Source organism: Gymnodraco acuticeps, unplaced genomic scaffold, assembly GCF_902827175.1.
Source record: "Gymnodraco acuticeps unplaced genomic scaffold, fGymAcu1.1, whole genome shotgun sequence".
Classification (NCBI taxonomy): Eukaryota; Metazoa; Chordata; class Actinopteri; order Perciformes; family Bathydraconidae; genus Gymnodraco; species Gymnodraco acuticeps.
The window spans coordinates 1,199,200-1,227,013 of NW_022990947.1; the positions used below are offsets into that span (position 1 = coordinate 1,199,200).

At 44.6% G+C, this 27,814-nt stretch overlaps 2 protein-coding genes across 2 annotated transcripts in view; both read left to right on the forward strand.

Annotated features, from left to right (window-relative positions):
* oxct1a (3-oxoacid CoA transferase 1a) overlaps window positions 1-699 on the forward strand; it is a 52,059-nt gene extending 51,360 nt beyond the window's left edge. The window contains exon 17 of the mRNA XM_034234801.1: window positions 84-699. Within this exon, the coding sequence (XP_034090692.1) occupies window positions 84-119 (36 nt within the window). The 3' untranslated portion in view covers window positions 120-699. The remainder of the gene's footprint in view (window positions 1-83) is intronic.
* A 1,453-nt stretch (window positions 700-2,152) lies between these two features.
* plcxd3 (phosphatidylinositol-specific phospholipase C, X domain containing 3) overlaps window positions 2,153-27,814 on the forward strand; it is a 38,551-nt gene continuing 12,889 nt past the window's right edge. The window contains exon 1 of the mRNA XM_034235003.1: window positions 2,153-2,350. Coding sequence (XP_034090894.1) covers window positions 2,161-2,350 — 190 coding nt within the window. The 5' untranslated portion in view covers window positions 2,153-2,160. The remainder of the gene's footprint in view (window positions 2,351-27,814) is intronic.

Sequence of the window (27,814 nt, forward strand, 5' to 3'; positions counted from 1 at the left end):
CTAGCATTATATTCCATTTTCTAACTTAGTATCATAACCATGTGACATCTTTCTTCCTTATTAACGGTCTGCTGTCTTTTTAGGTGTCTCCCAACCTGAGGTCCATGCAGCAAATCTAGAGGAACATGCAATGGTTTTGGCTTGTGTACACTCATTTAATTTCTCTTTGGTGACCAGATAGTGTTTTAGCAGCCAGAGACATGTCAAATACTGTTTAAACAAAAATGTTAGGTGCAGTTCCCTACTTTTACCATTAAGTTATTCTTTTTTTTTTTACTAGTGCGTATGTATAGATATTACCAAATAATCCATCTGAATTGACATCTGGAATACTCTTTATATGCTCAGGGAGAAAAATGCTAATTTACCAGTGCTATGAATAAAAATATACAAATACTTGAAGATTACTGTAGACTGTAGATTAGAGGATTTTGCACTAGGCACAAAAGGGAATATGATTGTGCTGTATTTGTGGTAATACACCAAGTAACAAAAGAGTCTTTGGATTATATCATCTAATGTAAGATATCATATTATTTATTCTCCATTTGATTGACAAAGAAGATGCAATAATGACATGTGTCATAACAAACACTGTCGCATTGTCAAACTGTTTTATGGACTGTATTTTCTCTGACATATTTGGTGTGCAATTACTTATTTATTTAAAATAAAATGTTTTTTGCTCAGCGTAACATATGTATTTGTTTTTCTCTAAATCTTAATTTCTGTATAACAGTATCTGGAAAACCAACAATAGTTGGATTGCTTGTTGAAATTAGTCATCAAATCACACAATGATTTAAAAGCATTATGAGTGCTTTGAGAGTGATTGTTTCTGACACTTTACAGGTTAGTGCTTCCTATATATGGGTGGTATGCTTGCATTGACATCCTTGATGTTATTTATTTATTTCTCCTTATTTCGTCGAGTAAAGGCGCTGCCATTACCTGAGGGTTGTTACATAACTGGATAAATCAGCCTCTGGGCTTTTGGGTTCAAGAAGATCAACTGGATTGGATCATCAAGCAGAAAAATGGAAGAAAGTGACAGGAGCTTTTGCCACCGGCTGTTGATGTTAATCCAGCGCATCCCTTCATGAGTCAAACAGAAGTGGTACCCATCTACATTTAGAAACCTATTTCTCATACATGAACTGAGGTGCAATTATAATTAATTGTAAGAAGCATATAGGCTTTAACACAAACAAAAAGCATTAACTTGATTTTTATTCATCACAAATGTAAAAATTGCGTGGAAGTAATTTTAGTGTACATGGTGGCTGTTTTGGCCTGAGGTTGGTGGAAAGCAATCAGAGTTGGTTTTTGATGTTTTATGGGAGCAAGTTTGCTTGTGGCCTCCCCAGTTATTGTTGTAATTGTTATTTTAATGATTTTCACAATGCATCATTTATGGATGTAGCCCCCAACCATGAAAAATGATAATCAATAATGAACATAGACTATAGTGATATTCTGTCTATTATCTAGGCAAAACATATTTGACAGCCTATACACCTGAGGAATTTCTCTTTATGCAGTTTGGTGTAAATATGGATTTATTATGAGCACAGTCGTTACAGAGGCAATTAAAGCATAACATGCCCTCGATGTTTCACTGGACCCAGGTATAACATGCAGCGTGTCTATGCGATGCTCAGCACAGATGCATACATTCTAATTATTAAATTATTCGAATGTTTTTCAGCTTCATGCCGTGACCTGAATAACTAAGGTGGCTAGCTCAGTATCATCACCACATTGCTTATATCAGTTATTCATTGTCATTTCCGTTTTAACTGCAGTGATAATTAATCATATGGCTCTGTCCTGAAATTGTATGACCTCAAACAATATAATTAATTTTCAGTATTTGGATATTTAGAGCTAAAATTATTTTTTTGCTGATTCCTTATCCTTTTGTAGAGAAATAAAGACCCAATGCTCGTCTCGAAAACTGTACTAAATGTTAAAAATATTGAGAGAGAGAGAGAGAGAGAGAGAGAGAGAGAGAGAGAAGAGAGAGAAGAAGAAGAGAGAGAGAGAGAGAGAGAGAGAGAAGAGAAGGGAGAGAGAGAGAGAGAGAGAGAGAGAGAGAGAAGAAGAGAGAGAGAGAGAGAGAGAGAGAGAGAGAGAGAGAGAGGAGAGAGAGAAAAAAAAATGCGTGTGTGTATAGAGAGAGCGAGCGCTATCCAGGTTGGCGCAGGCACCGGTCCGGTAGAACGGAGCGTTGTGCACGGTGGCAGCATGGCTTCGTCTCACGGGAGAAACGACATGCGGTTCGCTGACTGGATGTCAAGTTTACCGCAGAGCATGCACACTCTTCCGCTCACCAACCTGGCTATTCCCGGTACGTGTTTATTTCATGTTGATCAAATATAATCATGTGAGGAGGAAATTATGTTCTTCTCTTTCTATCCGCGCGCATTGTCTGTATCTATCCTGGTAGGTGGGAACTAAATAAATATGTTAGACCATGAGTTTTAACATTAAACATGTATATCTGCTTTCAAACGTTGATGTTTTACTATACCCCGTGCAACTCGGCTGTAGTTTCATTGTACCTCGTTAGGGTGAGACCTGTTGCGCAACATAATAAATGTCCTTTATTTTCAATAGTTGGGCTTTCTCCTGCAATAGTCCGTTTTCTCAAGGTGATCAATAATACCTTATGTATTGCTTGCCTATATCTAACTTAACGATGAGAAGCCCTGACACATTATATAGATGAATGATAGACAGATGACCATGCTGCTCTGTTTTGTGTAAGACTTTTGGCGTCTGTATGGGGTGGTGGATTCACTCAGATGATCTGTTTTAGCTTTAGCCAAACAGTGTTTAGGATTCCTTAAACTCCAATAAAGTATGACACTGGTTGTAAATCACACCTCTGAATGATGGAATGGCATATTAGAAGAATTGTATATCTGCTGCGTGGTGATTATGAAAACATTACACAAAGCTTTTTCATTCTTAATTTTCTAATTTTCCAGTTTTAATCTTTAAACCTCCGCCCCCCCACTCAACATATCTCTCCTCACTTGTATGCTGTTGCACTAGATACCTGGTATATTTAGGGGTATTGCATGTGCAATGATGGGTTTTCAGATGCAGATAGCTTGGACCATATAGTGTCCAATGAGGTATGACAAATAGACACATGCAATACATCATAGATTTAATCAAATACTGACTGTTATACAGAAGCAGCATGACATATGACCTCATGCATTTTGGCTGAATCACAGGACATGTTCATTCTTGCCAAGCCAGCATGTAAGCCATCATTTCTTATTGGCCCTGCAGATCAGATCAGATGTTCTTTGTCTTTCATCCCTTTGGAGATAGATTCTGTTAACATCCTCAGATTCTTTGCACTTTCTTGTGTTTGTGTTTACCCATCTGGCATAAGGTTTCTTAAAAAGCATTGTTATCAATTGTTTCAGCAACACATGTGTTCTTATTGGAGTGTATGTCTGGAAGTGAGTCTCATATCACTTCCTTTTGTCTCATCTAAGAATGCAGCCTTTGTTCAAGCAGAATTGAAACTAGGACAGACAAAAGAGACATCTGTTTTATCTTAGTTTCACTTTTCCTTTTAGTTAAAGAATATTATGTTCATCATAAAGTTTCCTGACATACACTCCTTAGCATCCACACACTGTTGCCTGTAATTCAGTGATGCAATTTATTTTCAAGAATAAAAAAAAAAGTTATCCATCCGACAGTCTCAATGATTCAGGGCCAAGTGTTTTGGCAGTTTGGAGTAATCTACCATGCGTGGGTGATGTGATGGCGTTGTGCTCTGCTGTTGCCAAAAGCCCCCACTGTGTCTGAATTGCCGGCATTCCACAGCTGTACTCATTAATATACATAATCTGTATGATTGGGAGTGAATTTAAAAAGGTTTCACAGTGATAGAAAATACTAGCATTGCCTGTTCCCTGGACCAGGCCATGACTATGAGGTCGTCTAGGCAAAAATAAAACTCTCATGCCGTGGACGTGCGGTTTGAGTGCAGAGGTCACACATTTGCTGAACGTGCGTGGGGATAGGGAGTAGCCGAACTGTAATCTGTTGTACTCGTCTCGTAGGCTATCCCCTGGAAGGCAAAACGCAGATACTTTCTGTGCTCTGGAGCAATTTCCACATGAAAGTATGAATCTTTCAGGTCGATCGCCCGGTTGCATTAACTGTTTTATAACATGCGGAATTTTCTGCAGGCAATATGGCGATTCAGGCTGCTGAGATCTAGAATAGATCTGAATTCCCCTGTCTTCTTGAGAACCAGGAAGTGGAAAGACCCTTTTCTCTGTGCTGAGGGTGCACAACAGACACCGCCTGTTTTTGCACCAGAGCCTGAATCTCTGCTGAGAGGAAACCCATCTCCTCCTGGGATGACAGATTTACCTCTCGCATGCCTTTGAATGGAGGTGGGATGCTGCAAAACTGGAATGAATAACCCCGTTTCAGCGTCCTGTCCATCCACTTTGTTAACACACAGCTTAGTTTCCATTCCCGATAACATTGTTATGGGGAATGGCCCTCAGCTGTGAGCCGCAGCGATGAAGCTGTGATACTCTCTGGTGACCCGTTCCGCCGCAAAACTCCCCGTGAAGGGAAGTTTTGCCCATGGAGGGTCGACACAGAAAGGGCCAACTTTTTACTGAGGTCCCTGAACACACCGCCGCGCGCTCTTGTGTGAGTGCGCGCTCCACCATAATGTCCCCTTTACCACTACGGTAAAGCGCATTAATCGGAGTCTTTACTCTAGGCGTAGTGTGTTCCCTGACAGTAATACGCCGGCCATAATGCCCCTATACCCGCATAGCGCTCTGATAGCACTTCCTGGGAGCTCCGTGCCGGCGCCTCTCCCTCCGTCACACCGTCGCGCTGCGCTCCCTTGCCTGCAGGGAAGCCCGCAGAGGAGCGCGCTGCGGCGCCTGAGGAGGAGCCAGCGGTAACATGCACCCTCTCCTCCTCTAGGCGCTGGGTGACCGAGGATATCGATCCAAAGAGCCCTTCCGTGGACACGGGGGCTCCAAGGAGATCCTCTCGGTCCTTCTTGGATAGGGCGGTGAGTCCTAGCCACACGTGATGCGACGCCACTGCGGCCAAGGACATCACCCGCCCGCTGCGGCGGCCACTCCATGGATCAGATTGTTCATCTTACCTATGCAGTGGTCTGGATAATTGCTCTCGTCCTGAGGCGGGAGGGCGGGAGCGTCTGCTTGAGGAGTAATCAAGTAGACGACAAACACGCTGAGATTATTGGCCCCAGCCGCCATCTGTGCACCGAGCCTGAACATTTTGTCTAAATATTCCAGGGTGTCTCGGTCCTGCGGCAGAGGGGGTTGAGGTTTCTTCCTCTCCGCCCGACCAGCTGCCTGCGGAAGCAGATGGGCCGCCAGGCTTTCATCGAGGGGGGGCACACCGGGACACGCCATGTCCGAGCGGCCCTGCACCCTGATGACACCCGTCATGGCTGCTACTGGGGCCTTCGTCCTCAATGGCCGCCGCCACGTCGCCTCCACACACTGCCAGATATCTGGCAATGGGTCGAGACGAAGGCCGGCTGCGCCGGAAGCACGGGGCTGTAAAAACCCTGCCGAAGGTGGCTTACAGGCCTCGGTGGCAGCGGTGGGGGGAGCGGTAAGCCCACACGCTCCGCCGCCAGGGTCATCACCGCCGGGAAGTCCAGACTCGCAGACCTGTATGCTGAACCCTCCTGGCCGCCGGAACCGAAGGTGTCGGACAACGAGGCGTCCTCCGCAAACGCGACCACCCGGCCCCTCTTGAGGGTGAACTCGAATGGCACCTCATCGAGATCATCCATGTCAACCACCTCGAGGTCCTGATCCTCCACCTCCACCTGCGGGCCGAGCTTCACCTGGAAATGCTCGCCACGATGCCGGCGGCTTAGCTGCGGGATCATGCGGCAGGCATTACAGGCCGGCGACTGGCCTAGGCCCTCCTCTGCGTGGTTCGGCCCCAGGCACTGGAAGCACAGGCAGTGCGGGTCAGCCCCTGCAATCAGGCCAGGGCATGTCCGGCAGGTTTGGTGCTCTCGGAGTGGTTCCATGTTTGTTCAATCCATCTCTTTCACGTCTTGCTCAGTGTTCACTTCTGCTCGCTGAAGAGAAAGGGATGACGGTCAGGAGGCGAGGCCTCCTTAAATACGGTGAGATGCGCACGCATTCAGGTAGGCCCGCCCTGGGGCTGGCTACGTCTATAGAAGTCTCAGTAGGTGAATGCTTGCATGATAAGGTAGTACCCATAGAGTCCAGTATAAAGGGTGGAACCCTGGCTGAATCTACAATGCAGGAATCGAATTAAATCTAGAGACCAACTATTGAAGCAGAGCTTGAAATCTGGACTATCCACTGATAGACAGAAATTCACTCATGCTCGTAACAAGGTAACACAAACAATAAGACAGGCCAAAGCAAACTTTTTCATCAATATAATTGAAGGTGCGAAAGGTAACTGTAACAAAGTTTGGCAAACCTTAAAGGTCCCATGTCCTGCTTTTCTGGTTATTACCCGTCCCCTTGTGTGTTATGTAGCTTTTTATGCATATAAACGGTCTGCAGAGTCACAAACCCTCAAAGTACACCCTGTAGCGAGTAAAACTCTAACACAGAAAAGACCTGTCTATGCTGCCCCAAAATGCCTCGTTGGATATTTCTCTGTTTCTTCCTGGGTACAGTGACGTATTTGGGTATAGTGACGTAACACACACACACTCAATATTTTCTCAGCTGCTGCTCTGCCGATTTCTCCGCCTGAGACGGCGGGACGCGGCGAGGCTGTGAGTCTGTGTGTGAGCACACACACAAACTCCCAGCCAGGCTGCGGGTGTGTGTGTGTGCTCGGGCTGGTTTCGGGCTGGGTTTCGCTGTGTCTCACGGCCCGTCCACACAGCAGCGTTAAAAAATCTTCCAACGCTTCTGCCCATTCACTTCGAATGGTGTGACGTCACGTTTCAGGATTCAAAAGTTGAGCAATGTTCAACTTTTGAAACTGAGGAGGAAGCGTCAACCAATCAAATGCTGTTTATGCAAATCTGACAGTACAAGCGCTAGCCAATCAAACCGCGTGCAAGCTGGGAGTGGCATACCGCAGTTCATTTTCTATATCCCTAAAAATGGAGGAGAAATTAGTTATTGCGGTAGCAAATCACCCGGTTCTTTATGACCAGTCCCTGTTAACTTACCGGGATACAAACCGGAGGAACCAGGCTTGGAGGGAGGTGGCAGAGACAGTGGGTGAAACTGGTAGGTTTTCGCCTGTTTGGGGATTTTATATCCAGTTTACTTCGTTTTAACATTGCTATTGCTTTGTATGTCGGGGGCGGGAGATTCATGTGATTGGTTGTTGGTCGAGTTGCTCGCAAAAAATCCCCAAGCTTCAGATACGCCCACCTCCAAGATTATTTTAACACGGCTGTGTGGACGTACCATCACTGTCTCGCAGGCGGCCACTGGGCTCACATGGAGGGGGGGGGGCAGGAACTCCAACAAGCCGTTTAGGACAGAGAGTGAATACACATACTATACAGAGATGCAATTATGATCAGTAGAAATGTCCATGACATGGGACCTTTAAATAAACTATTAGGTAACATATACCAAACAGGAAAATAATGTACTAGAATTAAAAATCAATGATGCCCTGATAAAAGACCCTGCAGTGTTGGCCAGCTCTCTCAATGAGTATTTCATAAATAGTGCCCTGGACATTACAAAGTTATTCCCCCCATATGAGGTCTCACCTAGCCCGACTGTGGATACACACCCCGTTTTTGACCTGGAGGAAATCACAGAGGTTGAGGTAAAAAATATAATCTTAGGGTTAAGAGGTTCTAAGGCTAGGGATGCATATGATCTCGACACCAACATCAGCAGGAGGGAAGTTCCATCATCCTGGAAGGTGGCCACGGTGACACGATCTTTAAATCTGGGGATAAGGCAATGATGTCCAATTATAGACCTATCAGCTTCCTCCCCTGTGTCTCTAAGATAGTTGAGAGATGGGTGTCAAAACTAATCACCAAACATTTAGACAAAGGTTTCGCTCCACTCCACCCAATGCAGTTTGGTTTCCGTGCTCACCAATCCACTGAGACAGCTAACTGTGTCACAGTTAAGTAAGGCACAGTAAGGCAATGAGCATAATGGCCCGTCCACACTACAGCGTCGACAGCTTCAATCTGCCCATTCACTTTGAATGGGGTGACGTCACGTTGCCTCGCTTTTTCGCCGAACTGAATTGTGGGTAGCATAGCGGTCTGTCTCCGCCGTCTCCGGAGTAGCCAGCGCCAGCCAATCAAATCCCGTTTCGGAAAATCTGACAGCTCAAGCCGTAGCCAATCAAACCGCGTCTAAGCTGGGAGAGATATCCCGCCGTTCATTTCTATATTTCAAAAAAAGATGGAGGAGAAACTAATTATCGCCGTAGCAAATCACCCGGTTTTGTATGACCAGACCCTCTTCACCTACCGGGATACAAACCGGAGGAACCAGGCATGGAGGGAGGTGGTAGAGACAGTGGGTGAAACTGGGGTTTTTGCTTTGTATGTCGGGGGCGGGAGATTCATGTGATTGGTTGTTGGTCGCGTTGCTTGAATAAAATCCCCAAGCTTCAGACACGCCCAGCTCCAAGCTTTTTTTGAAGCTGTAGTGTGGACGCTCCGTAAGAGAAAAGCAAGAGGGAGTGATGGCAGATTAAAGATGGTGTTCAATAAAGGGGGAGAAGGAGGGAAAGAGGCATGGAGAATTTTTCCTTTCCCAAAGATGGTCAGTGGGGGACATGTTGGGTGGGTTTTCTGTGGCTATTGTTAGATCTTCTGGGTGAGTGCTGCAGGCTGCAGTCTGCCTGAGGTGGTCAGCAAAGGTTTGCTGCCAGATATACCCTGAACCTGTCTCTCTGTGGGCCTCCCACCATGAAACGAGCTTTACCCTCTGCAGGAATGGCTGGGAGAATGTTGCTGCCATATAAATTAATCTGGATTTTCAGTATCAGTTCAATACAAAACAAATATACTTACTGGAACGTGCATGTATCGCTTCCCAAAAGTGTGCACAATCACTACAGTAAATGTACATTTAGATTCCTCCAGGTCTATGTTATGTATTAACTAAGCTCTGCCTATGTTAACAGGCCAACATTTTTACATTTACTCTCCAGTATTTGGGTCATCAAAAAATCCACATCCACCTTGGGCGGGGGGATATTTAAATTAATATGTTGGCAAATTTTACAAGCACAGAATGATTTGTTTCTATGTCAATATAAACAATGGTACGGATTAGCTACCTCACGGAAAAATGCCCAAATAGACCTAAAAGTATCAGATTCACATGAGAAGGCTCAAGGGAGCCATACTTATCCTCTTCAATGGCTGACTGTATAGCTTATGGCTTTAGTGGAGGAAATGAATGAATAGTGTATAGGCCAGGAAGAAAGGATCAGGGCAATTGTATTATATCAAGATGGTTTGCAGGCAATACATACGCATCCATTTCAAGAGGGGCCTCCTCAGTCTTGCTTTGCTCCCACAGGGCAGAGGGAACGACAGACCATGCACTTTCAGCTGTAAATCCGTTGATCAGTTCCTTGACAATTGTGCTGCCCCTTAAGCCGCTGAACAGGGAGGATGGATGATATCAGATGCCAGGATAAACACTGGTAGGGCACCGAGATGCTTGGAGGCAAGGAAATCAGACAGCTTAAAAGCCATTGATAAACAGAAGATATACAAATTCTAAAAAAATAAAGGATGGAAAATATTCAGGTCATTAGAAAGACAAAGAAAGAGAGTATTTGTCCAAGTAAATAAAGCAGATTTATAAGGATGCAGGAAAAGTAAAGCTATTTCTGTAATGGTTGGTTTGCCAAAGCCATGTGCTTGACCAGGTGCTTCATGACTTTAGACAAAGACTAAGACTAAGACTAGAGAGAGAGAGAGAGAGAGAGAGAGAGAGAGAGAGAGAGAGAGAGAGAGAGAGAGAGAGAGAGAAGATGAGAGAGAGAGAGAGAGAGAGAGAGAGAGGAGAGAGAGAGAGAGAGAGAGAGAGAGAGAGAGAGAGAGAGAGAGAGAGAAACATCTTGGAGAATACAAGATCTTGGATGACTGAGCTCACGTTGAGGACGTAATGCATGTGTGCAGGTTACGTGCCAGTTTAATAAAGATGGACACTCGGAATGAGAGAAGTAGTCCGCGTCAGCTGTTTATGTAGACAATTATATGACCATAGAACAGAAGATTACAGATAGATAGTACCTAAACAAAACACAAGTCTAACACCAAGCGTTTATATCCGCACTGGTAGCGATATGTTATACTTCATGCTATCTGCACAAACTATATCATATGAAAAGCTGAGAGTCCACAGATCATATTGGTATACGTTTCATCCCTATGCGATCAAAACTCACTGTTCTGTATGATAAATAAAAGAACATTGTACCTTGAAAATCAATAGCGGGTACATTTTACCCGTTGGCGGTTTTAGGTATACAGCGACCTCTGGCGGTTCTAGTGTTAAAATAGCTCGGATACCAATCTGCTTATACTGTTCTCATTCATAACACTCCGTTCGATGTCTCACTATGGGATGCGCCTCATCGCGGAGCAAACAGAAGCATCAATCTCATTACGCCAATCCTGATTGGCTGGTGATCTTGACGTCAACGTCAGGGAATCACCCCCTATAAGTAGCTTGCGTCACAACGCATGCGTCATTCAAACACCTCTTCTCGCTTCAGAGCACATCTCTATAGTAGCCGGACAAGCTTAACGGTCCACAGACTGAACCCAAATATAACCATTTCAGTCGACGGGCGCTCGCCGGCTACTCCTTCTGCTTCGCAAGAAGACGGTGATACTAACGCCAGTATGAAAATCGACCTCGCCGTTTCTTTCCCCGGAAAGTAAGGTAAGGTTTTGATTTTTCTCAAGCTAGCTACGCACCCGTTGCTAGCTAGCTTCCCCTAAACTACCGACACCACGGTAGCGAGGACGCTTTTCTTTTTCTCTCTCACGGACGAGAAAAGGATTAGAAGTATATTGACACACCAGTCAATATTCTTTGAGAACAAAGGACCCACACCGTCCCTTTTTCTCTGGATTAAGGACGGGTTGGTAACACTTTTTCTCTCAACGACGTACCTGTTACGAGCGGGTCCTCTCCACGCCACGGGGCGAACAAGATGGATGCCTCTCCCCCTCACACCAGAGGAGTCAGGGACTCGGAGGCTCGGTCATGCGGCTGCGGGTTGAAGATAGCAGGCACAGACTCACACCAGGTCTGCTCGTCCTGCCTCGGGCTGGAACACGCCCAGGAGGCTATCGACAACCCCGGCTCGTGCGGGCATTGCGCCCGGTTCACCCGAAAGAGCCTCCGCCGACGGCTAGCACACCAAGCTAGCTTGTTGGAACAGGACTCCCTCATGTCCACTGATTCACCGTTTGGCAATCAAGACACGGGGGCGTCCGCCGCAGAGACTGAGCCCCTCACTGTCGGTCTGGGGCTCACTAACAGCGGCAGCTGCGGAACCGGGATCCCACGCCGTGTCAGGCCGGGACCCGGTGGCGGCAAGAGACGCGGGAACGGAGCCCCACGCCTCACCAGGCGGGAGCTCCCGGCGAGACCTCACCATGGTCTCGCCGGCGGAGGATGTCCTGGAATTAGACTACATGGAGGACAAAGAGGACACCTCTGAGTCCCTCCTGTCTGATTCGGATGAGCAAGAAGAAGATATCTTCATGTCATCGGCTCAAACGGCAAAGCCGGGAGCGATGGCTGCTCTCCCGGGCGATAGCACACCAGCTTCGCCCTGTCTGAGCTTGGACCTGCAGGCCGCGTGTCAGCACGATGCGTCCAGGCTAGACATCCCATGGCCCGAAATGGCCAAGGAGACCGCCAGGTCCCGTTACGAGGGGAAACATTCTCCCCAAGCAACGAGGACAAGGAGGCAACTCCTCCCGGTCTTCCCGGAGATGTTGGATGAGGTGTCGGTCTCGTGGAGGGACCGACCCTTTACCAACAAGGCCCCAATCCAGGGTGCCTCCTCCCTAGACTGCGACGGTATGGAGAGGCTCGGCCTGCTCCGCATACCGCCGATGGAACTGCTGGTGGCAGCCCACCTCCTACCGAGGATGGGCCCGTCACCAAGCAGGAATCCCACGCTGCCAGCGAAGGTGGACCGTTTCCAGTCGACCATGACTGAACGGTCCTACAGAGCCGCAGCGTTGTCCGCCAGGGCTCTGAATGTTTCCTCACTGCTAACCGCATACCAAGCGGAGCTCTGTGAGGATATGTAGAGTAATCCTGGACCGGCCGTTCTGGACGAGTTGGCCGCGGTCACAGACATTTGTCTCCGTGTCCAACGCTGCGCCGTCCAGGCCACGGGCAAAACAATGGGGATCATGGTGGTACAGGAAAGAGCTAGATGGCTCAACCTCACCAACCTCCCAGACCGGGAAAAGGAGGATGTGCTTGACATGCCCATCGTTCCCGAGGGGATTTTCGGCTCCGCTCTTGCCTCCATGCAGAGGAGATGCGAGTCGAAAAAGAAGGAGGACGAGGCCCTCCACCTCTGCCTCCCTCGAAGGGCCCAGCCGCTGCCTTCGCAGCGGCAGCCCTTCGCCCAAGCTGCCCCGAACCCTGCTCGGTTCAAAATACCGAAAACGCAGAGGTCGCAGTCCGCCCCGAGTCCCCAGCCCAGGCAGGGGACGAGGGCGAGCTGGCCTAGAAAATCTCCGGTTCCGGCTGCAGCCCAGGCGCAGCCAACCCAGAATTTCGGCCAGCAGTCGAGGAAGAAGAAGCGGGCGGCCTGACAGCCCCTCCTTCTCCCCTCTGTGACAGAGCTGGAAGTCTACGGTTCCCCAGCTCTAAATGTGTTCCCGCTGCCTCGAGAGATGCCTCAACACCATCCTCAAGTCCGCATAAACACATGTCACACACTTATTGATTTTTCTGTCATAAATCATTTTCCGCTGACGCATCCAGGCTTCGAGCCAATGAAAAGAAAAACAATAAAAACAATAAACAGTCCGTCAACTGTTCCCCTTCTGAGAGCAGCTACGGCCTCTCTCAAAGGGCGGACAATTGACGGGTCTGTGAAGGCACCACCGTCACGCGCATGCGCAGTGCCGGCTGGGGCTGTAAAGGCACCACCGTCACGCGCATGCGCAGTGCCGGCTGGGGTCGTGAAGGCACCACCGTCATGCGCATGCGCAGTGCCGGCTGGAGCTGTAAAGGCACCACCGTCACGCGCATGCGCAGTGCCGGCTGGGGTTGTGAAGGCACCACCACCGCCACGCGCATGCGCAGTGCCGGCTGGAGCCGTAAGGGCACCACCGCCACACGCATGCGCTGTGTCGGTGGGGATTGTCGAAATGGGGCACCACAGTGCTCAGACACTGGAGGGCCCCATAACACAACAAATAGAGACTCAGAGGGGAAGAGACGTGACATCTCAGCTGGCTCTAAGGAGCATACAGCGGGAGATGCTCACGACATCTGCTTGGGTTTCTCAAGACAGTTACACGGAGCTACAGACTCCAAGTCACCATCACCCCCCCTCGCTTCTCGGGCTATCTGTATTCACAAGCCCGGGGAGAGTCAACCCATATTCTGGAGAGAGAGATTCTCTCTCCTAGAAAGAGGGTTTTATCTATAATGCCCGCCGAGCAGAGTCAGATTACGCAGACAAATGTCCTCGTAAAGCACCTGCTCAACATGGGTCTCATAATAAAACTAAACCCCGCGCGCCACGGCGTGCGGAGAGTATTGGTTATTATGAAATGCGTAATGGCACTACGCCACTGGCCGCAACCGACTTTTCTAGTACGGGGCGCGCCTACGGGTGCTGTCCTTTCACGGAAGGTGGCCACCACGGACGCATGTCTGACAGGCTGATAGGGTATTTACGAAGGTCGCCCGGTGAGGGGTCTCTGGAGCAGAGACCTCCAGCGGGCGCACGTAAATCACCCGGAGCTTTTAGCGGTGTTCCCCACCCTAAAACGCTTTCTGCCTTCTCTCAGAGGACACCATGTCCTCGTGAGGACAGACAACACGACCACAGTATTGTGTATGAACCGCCAAGGGAGGTTGCATTGTCTCCAGTCACACACACTGGCACACAAACTGATCCCTTGGAGCGGCAGACGTCTCCTCTCTCTGAGAGTGACGCATGTACCAGGAGTGATGTACCTCGGGACAGAACTACTGTCCAGAGGTGCACCACTCTATGCAGACTGGACTCCACATCCAAGGATCGTGAGATCACCCACGCCCAGAGCGCGGGGCACTATGGGCCTGACCCGTGAGTGGTACAATCTGAATACAGTGGGACTCCCTCAGAAGGTGATAAACACTATTCAGAGTGCGAGAGCTTCCTCCACCAGGTCTCTTTATGACTGTAAGTGGAGGGTGTTTGAGGAGTGGTGCCTTCAAGAAGGACACATCTCCTTTCAATGTCCTGTCGGGGTGATTTTATCATTTCTACAGGACTTGATCGATAAACACAGAGCTTTCTCCACGACCAAGGTGTACCTGGCTGCTATTGCTGCATGCCATGTGGGCTTTGAGGGTAAGACCAACCCAGTCTCACAAAAAAACGTGTAATAACTACGTTGGTCCACAACGTAGGACGTAGTATATCTACAAAAACGCCTCTGAAATTGTAAGATGCCTACGTTTTTTTTCACCATTCATTCCAATGGCTGGCTTCTATGTCACGTGATCTTCAAATTTCTCCCTGCAGAAAAAAAAACATGGCCGACCTTCGTTTTATTCTCGGTGTAAAATGCCTATTTTAAGGTTAGTTTGGTCATTAAAATGCGTTTTGATGTCATTTCATGCGAGAAATATGGGTTGTTATTTAAGATTATGTGTGCAGTGGGTGTACATGATCTTTAGTTTGCTAGTTATTACGAAGATTACTTCAGGAAATTGTGTCTATACAACGTTTTCATTGTTACCAAGATGGTTGCTAGGGACGCTGCTATCGATATTATTTCTGTTATGTTGTGTACAATGGTGTTATCTTTATTGCTACCCCCTTCCCCGTCAATGTATAGTGTTGGTCCACAGTGCAAACGTATTAGTTATTAGCTATACTTTTATTTAGCATCTCAAAACACATGTAAACAGCTTCATGCCCGGGAGGCGAAGACCGGCAGTCCGGCTCACTAAAATGTCCGTGCAGAACAATACCCATGAAATGGGATGGGACCACGGCAGACTGTCCAAAACTGAATTTGAACGGGTCCACCGTGTGTCCCCCTCCCCCACCCCGTCCCCAGAACTACACATGCTGGCACGTCTCTACTGGGAATTGTAGTTTTAAAAGACGTTTTCATATTTCCCATAATAAGAAGTTGCCAGTATTAAACTGTGTACATCCCTGGAGGACAGAGGGTGTCGTTTTTCTCATACTGATATTCTGAACAATCTGTGCTGTTGTATTTGCTGTAAAGTGTCTCTACTGTAGACTAATTTTATTATATGTACAGCACTTTGGCTCAACCAAAAATCGTTTATAAATGTGCTATATAAATAAAACTTGATTTGATTTGATTTTGGAGGTTTAGGGGATAGGAAACACTCAAATTTAAAAAATATAATTAATAAATGGGTGAAAATTGCTTGTGCCCAATGGGCAGCATTAATATATATATACCCACACGACAGCTAAGATCAGAAGAGCTTTATTTAACAGCTGGTCTTATGTCTGTGACCCCTCCTGTTGTTCATTGATAAGCCTGAAACATGCACTTGTCAAGGTTCAGAGGCACATTTTGCAAATCTGGCAGTAGCCATCGATCAGCTTAAGATAAGATATACTTTATTGATCCCAAGTTGGAAACATTTGCGTTACATCAGCATGTGTATAGTTGTACATATGCAGTGGTGTTTATTTGTAAATCATTTAGTATAATCACACAAATTCTGTGTTTTATATTTAATAATTCTCTGTTCTTTATTTATTGATTGTTCAATACCTGACAAGGCCGGAGATGAAAAACTTGGGTCACAGGTTCCTCAACAGTGCATCACAAGACGTCTTTCAATATTTGTGTACCTCCACCATTAAATTGTCGTATTCTGCACATTTCTTATACTATCTACATCTTATAAGAGTATAATACATATGTATAATATCAGTTAAAATAAGTGCTTCAACATAGTTAACATTCCTGGAGGTATACACAAAGTTTTACATTCATTGCATAACTACACCCTTTGTGAATATGTCAATAAACCTTAGAAAATCTTGAAAGGGATGTGCAAAATAGTCATTATATACAGTCTTTAATTAACTATTAGTAGAGAATAACGAGTAATGAACATACTTTATAGGGATTCTATTAATGTCTAATAATAAAAATAATGAAATTCAATAACATGCTTTAACCACTAGGTGTCCCTTTATATCAGGTGTGCACGTTTATGGTGTAAATACAGCCTATCTACCAATTGGATCAAATATAAAAGTCAGCCGAATTAGTGTTGATACTGCAAGGAGATGTATTGTGTGAAAAATAAATGTAAGATGTTATTTAATTACTGATATATTTATGATCCATGTCACGTTTCCAGTTCATCATGTTTGTCTCATCAAGGCTCTATAAATAGAGAACTACAGCAGATATGTAACATTTAATGCAGCCGAACCGTGTATTACAATGCCGTTATGTGATGACTTTCAAAGAGAAAAGCAGTGGACCAACACTAATAACGGTGTTGGTAACGGAAAATAACGTATCTATTGTGGTGATTGACATTATTCACCCACAGATCTATGGGTTAGGCCAGGGTATTGTTCTGCACGGACATTTAAGTGAGCCGGACTGCCGGTCTTCGCCTCCCGGGCATGAAGCTGTTTACATGTGTTTTGAGATGCTAAATAAAAGTCTAGCTAATAACTAATACGTTTGCACTGTGGACCAACACTATACATTGACGGGGAAGGGGGTAGCAATAAAGATAACACCATTTTACACAACATAACAGAAATAATATCGATAGCAGCGTCCCTAGCAACCATCTTGGTAACAATGAAAACGTTGTATAGACACAATTTCCTGAAGTAATCTTCGTAGTAACTAGCAAACTAAAGATCATGTACACCCACTGCACACATAATCTTAAATAACAACTCATATTTCACGCATGAAATGACATCAAAACGCATTTTAATGACCAAACTAACCTTAAAATAGGCATTTTACACCGAGAATAAAACGAAGGTCGGCCATGTTTTTTTTTCTGCAGGGAGAAATTTGAAGATCACGTGACATAGAAGCCAGCCATTGGAATGAATGGTGAAAAAAAACGTAGGCATCTTACAATTTCAGAGGCGTTTTTGTAGATATACTACGTCCTACGTTGTGGACCAACGTAGTTATTACACGTTTTTTTTGTGAGACTGGGTTGGTAAGACGGCTAGCCAACATCCTTTGGTCTGCCGTTTTATGAAGGGAGCTCGCAGGCTCCTCCCTGTCTCCAGGTCACTGGTGCCCTTATGGGACTTGGCAGTGGTTTTAAATGGGCTCAGAATGACCCCATTTGAACCCCTGGAAGGAGCTGACATGAAACATCTGTCACTCAAGACAGTGCTGTTACTGGCCCTGGCATCCGCCAAGCGGGTCAGTGATATTCATGCGCTGTCTGTACATCCTTCATGCACTCAGTTCGCCCCAGGGAAAACGAGAGTGTTGTTGAAGCCCAACCCTGCCTTTACACCAAAGGTGGTTGGTTCGTGTACCCCAATTGACATTGAGGCATTTCCTCCGCCGCTGGTTTCCTCCGGGGAACAGCAGCAGGATCTGTTGTGTCCAGTCCGTGCTTTACGCACATATATGGACAGATCAAAGGAGCTTCGTCTTAATGACCAACTCTTTGTGTCCTGGGCTAACCCTCACAAGGGCAAGCCTGTTACTATGCAACGGCTCTCCCACTGGATTGTGGAGGCAATTGCTCTGGCCTATGCGAGTCAGAGTTTGCAAGCACCTTCGGGTCTGCGGGCTCACTCGACTCGGGGCCTGGCTACATCCTGGGCTTTGTTCAAGGGTGTTTCCATCCAAGACATCTGTGCAGCGGCGAGCTGGTCCTTGCCGCTCACTTTTGTCCGCTTTTACAGGCTAGACGTCTCCGCTCCAAGCGTGGCCCGAGCAGTGCTGGGCACCTTGTTGAGTCGGGACTCTACCTGTTAAGTTCTGGTTGGTTGGTGATTTTCGAGATAAGCTCGTCTGGCAATACGGGAGCTACAATTTCCCATAGTGAGACATCGAACGGAGTGTTATGAATGAGAACTATAGGTTACTTACGTAACCCCAGTTCTCAGAGTAACATGAAGTGAGATGTCTCACCAGACGGCCCTCCTTGCTATGGTGAAGCGAGAAGAGGTGCTTATTTTGAATGACGCATGCGTCGTGGCGCAAGCTACTTATAGGGGGTGATTCCCTGACGTTGACGTCAAGATCACCAGCCAATCAGGATTGGCGTAATGAGATTGATGCTTCTGTTTGCTCCGCGATGAGGTGCATCCCATAGTGAGACATCTCACTTCATGTTACTCTGAGAACTGGGGTTACGTAAGTAACCTATAGTTCTCTGCATTGTATAACTGACAGCAAAGCCTGGTGGTTTACTGATGCTCATTACACACATTTTCAATTTTAAAAGTTGCTTGACTAAATCTTTTGTGAAAATATCTCAGAAGTAGGCAGGAATGATTAGGTTTGGATTCTCCACAGGCTGCTTTGGCTTCAACAGTGGCAGGTAATTGAGTTTTCCAGCAGGAGAACATTTATCTTGATTCAAAAAGTCAGATAATAGAGCCCCATGTGAAATATATGCTTTGTGCGCATTGCTACTCTAACAAAATGGAAGAAGTGTGAGACAGGGTGAATCTAGACTCTAGAGCTAATTGAATAGGAACTTGAAGAATAAAGGGCTGGAAACAATAACACTTGAATTACTCGACAATCGTACAAGGTAGGGTTAGGGTTAGGGTTAGGGTAATGTTGTGAATCGAGTGGCCTGTGTTTGTCGTCCATAACATACGCCTGCCTATACCATAACCCCACCACCACCATGGGCCACTCGATTCACAACATTACCCTAACCCTAACCCTACCCCTCACATCAGATACTGACTGGTTTTCGGACCCCCCCAATAAAGCAAAAATGCACGTTTCAGAGTGGCCTTTTATTGTGGCCAGCCTAAGGCACACCTGTGCAATAATCATGCTGTCTAATCAGCATCTTGATATGCCACACCTGTGAGGTGGGATGGATTATCTCGGCAAAGGAGAAGTGCTCACTATCACAGATTTTTTCAGATTTGTGAACAATGTTTGAGAGAAATGGTTATTTTGTGTATATAGAAAATGTTTTAGATCTTTGAGTTCATCTCATGAAAAATGGGAGCAAAAACAAAAGTGTTGCGTTTATATTTTTGTTCAGTGTAGTTTAGTCATTTTCTCATTTACTCCTCTCCTCTTTCCATTCTAAAATAGAGTCCATGGGGAGCAATAATGAATCATCATGAAATGGGCGTAAACCACCAGCGGTTTTCTTCAATGTGCTGTTTTCATTCAGACAAAATGATACAATAAAGACAGCTCAAATCTAAAAGATCATCATCATCGACATCATCATCATCATCATCATCATCATCATCATCATCATCATCATCATCATCATCAAATAATTGTCTTATAATTATCTCTGCTTGTTTCAGCCTTTTTCTGTTTCTCTTCTGCAGTCAGGCTCATTGTCTCTTTCCACTTTCTTCTTCACCCCTGTAATGTCATTATTTTGCTGATTTATGGGAAAGACGAGTTCCTAAAGTTCACATGCAAGCTCAGCACCATTCTTATTCAGGTATTTTGTCATATTCTCTGCATTTTCACTATTGACATGGATGTTCTCACAAATCGTTGATCCAGTGACTAAACAATTTTAGCTAACTATCTAGATAATGGAAAGAATTTTCAATTATTTTAGATTTGGGACTGTTTGGACTAAAAAAGCAAATACAAAATACCACCTTGGGCTAAGACATTGTAATTGTAATCATTTTATTCAATGAATGGAGCATATTTGGTTGGAAAATGAAGAAAACAATTGTGTGATTATTATTACATTATGTTGCATTACCTTTAAAGCCAAAGAATAATCTTTCTCTGTAGTTGCAGCATATCGAGCGGTTGCGACTGGTTAAGGTCATACTATGTTTCACTGTGACCCTGTTGCTACTATCAGCCTGCAGGGATGTTATTTCCTTCCCCCCGCCCCAGGATTTAGCTGTCTATCCTGCTTATAGTCATTCTCTGGGCCCTCTGCATAGACCTGGCACTGGATAATAGCTGAAGGTCAATCCAGGCTGTCTGTGCATGCCTGCGTGCCTGTGTGTGTTGGTGGAGGAGAGGAGGGTGTATTTGTTATGATTGAGCGATGAGGAGACCAAAAGTCGATGAAAAATCAAGTCCAGTGATTAGAGCAGGAGGCATTTAACAGAATTATTGTCAGCCTAATTTGCATACAATGTGCATAAACCCACATAAACACACTCTTACTCTTATCTTACTTTCAAACAGACATAGAGGACACATGACCTTGAGACCCCACTAGCAGAATTCACCATGGGCCCTTCTCACTTCGGTTAAATGGAATCCTTGCATCCCTCACTTGCGTTGTTTCCCTGTGACTAGTCCCTCCCACCAGGGAAGCATGGAGAGATGCAAGGAAACCACGAGAAGCAGGGAAATTAGTTTTAAGAGCAATAGGACGTCCTTTCCTCCGGAGCGTCCCGTTTGTGATGACGCTGCACAGCTGATCGTCTGACAGCAGCTCTGTCCCCGTTATTTCCACACACACCCCCGCCTCTGTTATACACATTTACTGACACAAACATTTGTATCATCTGTTGTAGACCCAAATAAATAAAAATAAAATAAGAACTAATTCTCAAAAAAAAAAATGCCATTCTTAAAATTTATAAACGATCATTAGTTGGATTAATATTGATTAGAGTGCACAATAGAAATAAAATAATTGAGAGAAGAAAAAGAGATATGTTATCTATCAAAACCCAGTTAGATTAACATTCATTGGATTGCACACTTTGTTTGTTTGGATATGTAGCAAATTAACATTTTAATAGCACTTAATGACTGACTGAATGGAAATGACAATAAATGAAAATGTAAAACGAAAAAAGCGATCATGAAAATGTTTCCAAAAAATGAATAAAATGATTTTTTACCACTTTGTTGTTCAGATATATCACATATTTGTAACTAAATGATACATGAATTGAAACAAAACACGGTATAAACTGAGGAGTGAATCCCGTGAGGTTCATATTTTCTTCACTCCGCTGGGAAACTGCATCGTCCAATCAGTGAGCAATACACAGTAAGGGGGCGGGGCGAGTGTCAGGATTTCATCGAAGGATGGTCTGGTGGTTCCTCGGTTATATCTCCTCCATTATCGCTCCTCGGTCCTCCGGCAAAAATAAGACCATTGGGACGCTACTCAAGATGGCGCAGACAAATCAACTTCCGGTGAGACCGAGACCGAGGAGCGAGGAAATTAAAAATAAGAGAAGTGAGAAGGGCCCCATGCATCGATTGCAAGGCAATGCTTAAGTGTCACCTAGGAAAGCATCACTTCATCGACAGACCTTCACAATCCGTCCAGTGTTATTTTACTGCCACTAACGGGATAGGATCTTGGATTATTCTTTTGATGCAGCTCCCAGTATACAGTTATATTAGCCGGACAATAAAATTAGAATGACATTTTTGATCAATGGCTTAGTACATTTATATATCTGTATTCATATGAGATATCTTACCTCTGACATGTCTGAAGCCACTCCAAAACCATGGCAGTAAATGGAAATGTGTTTGTGATGGTCAGGGCACTGATAAATTACATTTTAAATATGTATCAGCATTTATGTTCTCAGTTTCTTAGTATAAGAAACCCCTGTGTCAAATGAGACAGAGATGCTTAATTGTTTCAATAAACATTTCATTGCCTCCAATTCCTTGTTTGACACATTATCTTTTGGTAAATCATCTCCCTCCATCACCACCAGTCATGCCTCCAGTAGCCACACTTTCTCCTTCAACCCCTTCAATGTTGGGGAGGTTTGTAAGGCTCTAAAGGACCTAGACCCCAAAAGATCAGCAGGCCCGGACGATCTCCCCCCTTATTTCTTACGGCTAGTGTTAATTAATTAAAATCAATGTTTTATGGCATAATGTACCTTAAACATACCGTCAGTTTAAATGCTATTTTATTCTGGAAAAAAACGGAAGTTCTCAATACCAAGCTTTTATTCTGAAAATCCTTCATGACGACATCCGGGACTACCGCCCATTAGTATCATTAAAGTGGCTATTGACGCCGTTAACATGTATTACATATAAAGTTATGAAAGAGATAAGGAGGAGAAAAGGCATGTAGAAGTAAGCAATGAATGTAAAATGTCGAAATCCTCTGTTTAACGCGATATCGGACACAGACAAACGAGGGGTCACTACAGCTCACAGAAAGGAGGAGCGAACAGCCAGCAAGCGGGAAGGACGAATGCTTGTAAGCTCTTCTGCACGGCCGGCACCTGGGAGAGGAAGCTGCAGTCTTTCTCTCCTGACTGAACAATATCCTGTTTGTAACATTACCGCGCTTTTTATTAATTAAAGTACCAATTTTTTATCTTTGTTTAATTGGAGAAAGTTCTGACACATCCAGTCATTGATTTGTTCAATGCACTTACTCAGTGTTTGAATTGGAGCATAGTCTCCTGGTGAAATTGTTACGTACATTTGTGTGTCATCTGCATAGCTATGGTAACTTATTTTGTTGTTCTTCATTATCTGAGCCAGTGGTAGCATGTAGACGTTAAAGAGAAGAGGCCCCAAGATGGAGACTTGAGGTACCCCACATGCAACACACTCTCACTCCCTAAGCGTCCAGGAGCGACGTTTGGTCAGTGTCCGTGGCGTCCAGTTGTGACGCTCCTAGGCTCCTTCAGCGTCATAAAGGGACGCAAATAGCTTTCAACTGATTGCAATGTATTCCCATCTGCAGCGGGATTTGACGCTCATGGAAGCACGGCATTCGTTTGTGTCGGCTGCCCTTAAAGGCAATGTGAGCGTCCATTCCCATTGGATAACGGAGAATTGTACACCCGGAAGTAAGTATTCCTCTTACTGTCGATTGATTTTACAGTGATATCTGCACTACTCATTGACTAAAAAACACCAGATGATCCTTGATAATTACCCAACATTGATTGGTTTAAATTGTGTGCAATGCTTTTGTATTTTTCCCCTTCGATTCGGAGAAACAAATATTTTTTCGGAGTAAAGGATGGCAGAAGACACTACACTACCCAGAATCCTCAGCTATCATTTGGACTACACCACGTGCTCTGTTTGACAAACCCCGTTTTTTTCACTATTCATTCCAATGGCTGGCGTCTATGTCACGTGATCTTCAAATTTCTCCCTGCAGAAAAAGAAAACATGGCCGAACTTCGTTTTATTCTCCGTGGAAAATGCCAATTTTAAAGTTAGTTTGGCCATTAAAAAGCGTTTTGATGTCATTTGATGCGAGAAATATGAGTTGTTATTTCAGATTATGTGTGCAGTGGATGTCCATGATCTTTAGTTTGCTAGTTATTACGAAGATTACTTCAGGAAATCGCGACGTTTTCATTGTTACCAAGGTGGTTGCTAGGGACGCTGCTATCGATATTATTTCTGTTATGTTGTGTAACTGTTTAATGGTGTTATCTTTATTGCTACACCCTTCCCCGTCAATGTATAGTGTTGGTCCACAGCGCAAACATATTAGTTTAACAAAATCCGCATCTAAAGATAGCCTACGTTATTTTCCCCTGTGCAATTTCAGTCTCACATCTCACAGCACATCGTCATTAACAAATACCGGAAACAGACCGAAAACTTTTTTAAAAATAAAATAATACTTTATTCCGAGTGTGCTTGCTTTTCTCTTTGAAAGTCATCACATAACGGCATTGTAATACACGGTTCGGCTGCATTAAATATTACATATCTGCCGTAGTTTTGTATTTATAGAGCCCTGATGAGAAGACTTCTAGACAAACATGAGGAACTGAAAACGTGACGTGGATCATAAATATATCAGCCATTAAACAACATCTTACATTTATTTTCACACAATACGTCTCCTTGCAGTATCAACACTAATTCGGCTGACTTTTATATTTGATCCAATTGGTAGATAGGCTGTATTTACACCATAAAGGTGCACAGCTGATATAAAGGGACACCTAGTGGTTAAAGCATGTATTGAATTTCATTATTTTTATTATTAGATATTAATAGGATCCCTATAAAGTATATTCATTACTCGTTATTCTCTACTAATAGTTAATTAAAGACTGTATATAATGACTATTTTGCACATCCCTTTCAAGATTTTCTAAGGTTTATTGACATATCATATAGGCCTACACAACTATGGTGTAGTTATGCATTGAATGAAAAACTTGGGTCGCAGGTTCCTCAATAGTGCAATACAAGACATCTATCAATATTTGTGCATACCTCCAGCAATGTTAACTATGTTGAAGCACGGTATAAACTGATATTATACATAATGTATTATACTCTTATAAGATGTATGTAGATATTTAATCTCCAGCCAAATGTTCCAACTTGGGATCAATAAAGTATATCTTATTTTAAGCTGATCGATGGCTACTGCCATATTTGCAAAATTTGCCTCTGAACCTTGACAAGTGCATGTTTCAGGCTTATCAATTAATGTAATGTAATGTTATCAATTAACAACAGGGGTCACAAACATAAGACCAGCTGTTAAATAAAGCTCTTCTGACCTTAGCTGGCATGTGTGTATATATATTAATGCTGCCCATTATGGGCACAAGCAATTTTCACCCATTTATTAATTATATGTTTTAAATTTGAGTGTTTCCTATCCCCTAAACCTCCAGGGATGTACACAGTTTAATACTGGCAACTTCTTATTATGGGAAATACGAAAACGTCTTTTAAAACTACAACTCCCAGTAGAGACGTGCCATAGATAGAGAACATGTTGCGAAACAGAATAGCCAGCATGTGTAGTTCTGGGGATGGGGTGGGGGGGGGGGGGGACGTGGTGGACCCGTTTAAATCCAGTTTTGGACAGTCTGCCGTGCATGGTTCCATCCCATTTCAAGTGCTGTTCGAGAATCGGCGTAACCCTCGGAGCACACTCTCCAATCACAGAGCTTGAGGACTATCACGGGGTTTGTCAAACAGAGCACATGGTGTAGTCCAAACGATAGCTGGGGATTGTGGGTAGTGTAGTGTCTTCTGCCATCCTTTACTCCGAAAAAATATTTGTTTCTCCGAATCGAAGGGGAAAAATACAAAAGCATTGCACACAATTTAAACCAATCAATGTTGTGTAATTAACAAGGATAATCTGGTGTTTTTTAGTCGATGAGTAGTGCAGATATCACTGTAAAATCAATCGACAGTAAGAGGAATACTTACTTCCGGGTGTACAATTCTCCGTTATCCAATGGGAATGGACGCTCACATTGCCTTTAAGGGCAGCCGACACAAACGAATGCCGTGCTTCCATGAGCGTCAAATCCCGCCGCAGATGGGAATACATTGCAATCAGTTGAAAGCTATTTGCGTCCCTTTATGACGCTGAAGGAGCCTAGGAGCGTCACAACTGGACGCCACGGACACTGACCAAACGTCGCTCCTGGACGCTTAGGGAGTGAGAGTGTGTTGCCACATGTCATATTTGCCAACTCAGATGTGTACTCACCTATAGAAACAAAGTTGTTTCTGTCCTTTAAGTAGGATTCAAACCAATTTAGAACTGTTTCCGAAAGTCCCACCCAGTTTTCCAGTCGGTCTAGTAATACGTTGTGGTCAACAGTGTCAAACGCAGCACTGAGATCTAATAATACTAACACTGAAGTTCTGCCACTGTCTGTGTTTAAGTGGATGTCATTGAAGACCTTTACAAGAGCAATTTCAGTGCTGTGGTTTGGACGAAAGCCTGACTGGAACACATCAAAACAGTTATTCAAATGCAAGAAATTACTCAACTGTTGAAAAACAACTTTTTCAATGATTTTACCTAGAAATGGGAGGTTTGATATGGGCCTGTAATTGTTTATTACTGAAGCATTTAGATTATTCTTTTTTAAGAGTGGTTTAATGACTGCAGTTTTCAGGGCCTGTGGAAAAATACCTGAGTGAAGAGATTTGTTTACTATATGAAGTAGATCTGAGGCCATGCAAGGCAAAACATCTTTGAAAAATCCTGTTGGAATAATATCAAGGCAGCAGGAGGATTTCAGAAGTTGTATAATGTCCTCTAGGTTTTTATCATTAATCTGATGGAATTGTGTCATGGTGTTTGAATTGATTTTAAGTGGACACAGAGACAACACATTTGCTGTACCTGATGCAGAGGCACTGACTGCTTGTCTGATTTTCTGAATTTTGTCAGTGAAGGAGGCAAAATCATTGCACGCCCTGGTGGATAGAAATTCAGAGGCTACTGACACTGTTATTAGTTAGTCTGTCGACGGTAGCAAACAAGGCACGTGCATTGTTTTTGTTTTTGGTAATGATGTCAGAGAAGAACGATTGTCGTGCGTTTTTCAATTCCAAATTATAAAAGCCAAGTCTCTCTTTATAGATTTCAAATTGAACCTGGAGATTTGTTTTTCGCCACCTGCGTTCAGCTTTTCGACATTCTCTTTTTTCACGGTCATGGCCTTTCTCCATGGAGATATTTTCTTGCCAGACACTTCCTTTACCTTAGTTGGAGCAATGGCATCTATAACATTTTTAATTTTTGAATTAAAATGATCTACTAGCTCATTTACTGAGATGTTAGCAGGGGCAAGTGTAGAAGAAAAATTCTGAGTAAACATTTCCCTAGTATTTTCAGTTAAATATCGCTTTGTGGTTACCTCTTTTTGAAAAATGTTGTAAACAGAAATAGAGCTCTCAAAGAAAACACAGGAATGGTCAGAGAGTGCAACATCAGTCACCACAACCTTAATGTCAGGTTTGAGAGAGGCAAGCAGGACCCAAATGCAGATTAACAGAAAATACCTTTATTTCAAGGTTTAAAGACAGAACTCTTCCCAGTGAACACAGTCCAACAACAAGGAACTAACAAAGACTAACAGAAAAACACAGAACCTAAATGCACACATGACTAATCAAACAAACAAGAGACAGGTGAGGAGGGAGGAGAAAACACAGGGGGACCAGGTGAACACAATCGGGTAATCAGGGAGGGAAAACAGACAGAAACCAACAGGCAAAACAGGAGGTGAACACTTTTCAAAAATAAAACAGGAAACCAAAGACAGAAAAAGACAAGACACAACACAGACAGATCGTGACAGTACCCCCCCCCCTCAAGGAACGGATCCCAGACGTCACAAAAAATGGTGTCGGCCGGACAGGAACCGGAGCCGGTGGGACAGGCTTCGGCAGGATCCCCCACGGAAGAGGACCAGGCGTTGGCAGGACCCCCGGCGAGACAGGTGACGGCGGGACCAACGAAACAAGACATGGGATTGGCAGGACCCCCGGCAGAAGAGTCGTCGGCGGGACCCCCAACGGGACAGGACACAGGGTTGGCAGGACCTCCGGCAGGAGAGTAGTCGGCGGGACCTCCAACGGCACAGGACATAGGGTTGGCAGGACCCCCGGCAGAAGAGTAGTTGGCGGGACCCCCAA